Raw genomic sequence first — 2,737 nt, forward strand, 5'->3', positions numbered from 1 at the left:
TCTGTTTGAGTAACATTTATTAAAATCTACAGTTTGAGGAAACTGCTGAGTCATTATTGTTTATTTCTTTAAAGATTCAGAAGGAACCAATGGGCAGGAAGTAAGGTAGGTACACGTTGTGGGATATCACCATAATGTATATACGATTACACAGTGTATCATACTTCAATCTGCACAATGAAATCAAAAAATAAAATCATATTTAACATAAAACCGGCCACAGTTTCTCACGTGTATTAAATGAAGGTTATTGTATTGGAACAGGTTAAAATCCACCCACATCCTCACTGCTCTAACAGGTGCTTTGTGGTGCGACCATTTTCATTTTATCTGCCATGTCTTCATTTATTTCACGATACATGTATTGGAATTAATAGCGGCCATGATCCTCAATCCATCTGCAATGCATTCTGGTCACTTTCTCTGCTAATATGGCTATAGAGGTTGATCTGCGAGCCTCCTTGTAAGGCTTATACATGTCCAAAAAAAAAACCTTAGAAAGAAGCCTTGAGCCCTGACTGATGCCAAAGCTCAACAGGTACCGGTAACTTTCAGATTCCTCAACATTTTTCTATTATCACGCTTCGTTTTTTAAATTTTTTATAAACATTTTTACACGTACGCCACCTTTAAGATACAACACAGGACAGAGACATTCACAGATCCTTCTTGGCATAAACTCACAGTCAGGTTGTCCCTTAGTAGCTGCATGATCAGCGTGCTGTCTTTGTACGAGTCCTCGTTCAAGGTGTCGAGCTCGGCGATCGCCTCGTCGAAAGCCTGCAGGGAAGAACAGACGAGTTCACTCTTGTTCACACAGATTAGGTTTGTGGCTTTGTAAGATCAAACTCTTGTTCAATCACGTTAGATTCCTGGTTAAACTTTCATTTCAGACGTGTTTTACTTTTTGTTACTCAACATGACTCGAGCGGATCTGTCGAGGTCACAACAGTCCCTGTTCACATGAAGAGACATCCTGATCCCGACAGTCTTTTACAAGACCGTACTGACTGAACTGGCGGTCTGCTGCTGTCCATAACCTGTATTAACCTGTATAACACATTCAAATGTAGCGCTCTAAACGAAGTGTTGATGCACCCACCTGCTTGGCCAGAGAGCAGGCCTGCTCGGGCGAGTTGAGGATTTCGTAGTAGAAGACGGAGAAGTTGAGGGCCAGGCCCAGCCGGATGGGGTGTGTTGGCTGCATGTCCTTCTTGCTGATGTCGAAGGCGTCCTGGTAGGCCTGCTGAGAGCTCGCCACCGTGTCTTTACAACATAAATAAAAAAAACAAGTCACTTATTTTGCTACACACTATGAACTTCAGCCTCAGTGACACATCTTCCACTAACCGGTATGTGGAAACAAGATTCTGCATCCATACTGACGTTAATCTGAGAACAACGTCAGCCGGCTGGTGTAACGCCTACCATATTCACCATCTGAGTGGAGTGTTAACTGCAGATTAGCACTCAACAACGTACAGCTGAGGCTGATGGGAATGCCGATCGTTTTGCAGCTCAGACAGAGCTGGACAATAGTTTGACCGGACGATGGTGCTAGATGCAAAAAGATTTCATTGGATAAGAACGATAACCTGCTGGTGGCGCCCGATAGACGGATCAGGTTCTCAGGATTCATCCTCTGTGGCGGATTCAACAAGGATTGCCATGACAATCCGAGTCAGATGATTGATAACCTTGGCAACAAACCATTATGGGTCACCGTCTCTGGGCGACAGTCTCAATGAGTGTCTCACCATTAACAGCAGTTTTAGCATGAGGGTAAAACAGATGACAAAACAAGTGTCCGCTCAGATGATTGGGTCAGTTGTGTGTAAAATCTGATCACATGAGCCTTTGAAGGTGGGACAAATGTCTTTTTTAAATGTCATTGTTGTCAGTGACGTGCAAAACCTTGATATGACTCATCAGTTTTTAATTTCTATACCATCTACGATTACGATCCAACGCTGACTTTCCCTCAACGTGTGCCTTAAAGCCATACGGCAATAAAATGCAGTATGGAGGCTGCCACAGAGGGACCAGCTCCTCAGTAATTGCCTTATTTGTTCACAGTAATTAAAGTACTTCCTCAAATTTAATACAATATTTACAGATGGTTTATGAGCATACTCGAGTCGAGCATGTGGTTTTAAGAAACAGCCCTTAAAGTGTCCCTGCTTTCTGTCATTTACGGAGCATTTGAGCGTCTACCACTGATGGCTGTTACACGCTCTAGAGTAGTATCAGTGGATCACTAATCAAAAGGGATAGAGTTATTGCTTAAGAGCTTTGAGCTCTTAAGCAATAAAACAGACTCTTTACTGCAAGCAATAAAAAGGTTTACCAAGTTCTGTTCATTAAAAAGGAATATCTAATCAGGGAAACACAGCAAACAGCAACTGACTTTTGTTTGAGCAATAAAAAATAAAAAAGGACACTCCGAGCCCGTGTGTCAACATCACTGTGCTTTATTGTCCATTAGCAAGACACTGAGCTCCAGAGCGGCCGCACTGTAGCTCAGCTTGAACAGAGTATCCTAGTTAAGTACTGAAACTATAGCTATTTAATAAGGGGGTTGTGCAATAATCAATGGACAATAATTAAGTGCTGCTAGTGTTTGTGTTATCTCTTTGCTTTCTATATCTAGAGTTTATTGTTTAGACTGTTTTATCTTGTACTGTTGTTTTTATACCTCTTTATTTTTCTGCACTGTTTTTTTGTAAGCTGCTGGAAA

General features: G+C 41.8%; 1 protein-coding gene across 1 annotated transcript in view; it reads right to left on the bottom strand.

Annotated features, from left to right (window-relative positions):
• Window positions 1-684: 684 nt before the first annotated feature.
• Window positions 685-2,737, bottom strand: part of ywhaba (tyrosine 3-monooxygenase/tryptophan 5-monooxygenase activation protein, beta polypeptide a) — a gene marked incomplete at its 3' end in the record, with an annotated part of 16,082 nt that continues 14,029 nt past the window's right edge. Inside the window, 2 exon segments of the mRNA XM_035662845.1 lie at window positions 685-780; window positions 1,103-1,266. Coding sequence (XP_035518738.1) covers window positions 685-780; window positions 1,103-1,266 — 260 coding nt within the window.

This window comes from Morone saxatilis, unplaced genomic scaffold, assembly GCF_004916995.1.
Source record: "Morone saxatilis isolate NCDOM2014 unplaced genomic scaffold, NCSU_SB_2.0 Contig18, whole genome shotgun sequence".
Classification (NCBI taxonomy): domain Eukaryota; kingdom Metazoa; phylum Chordata; class Actinopteri; family Moronidae; genus Morone; species Morone saxatilis.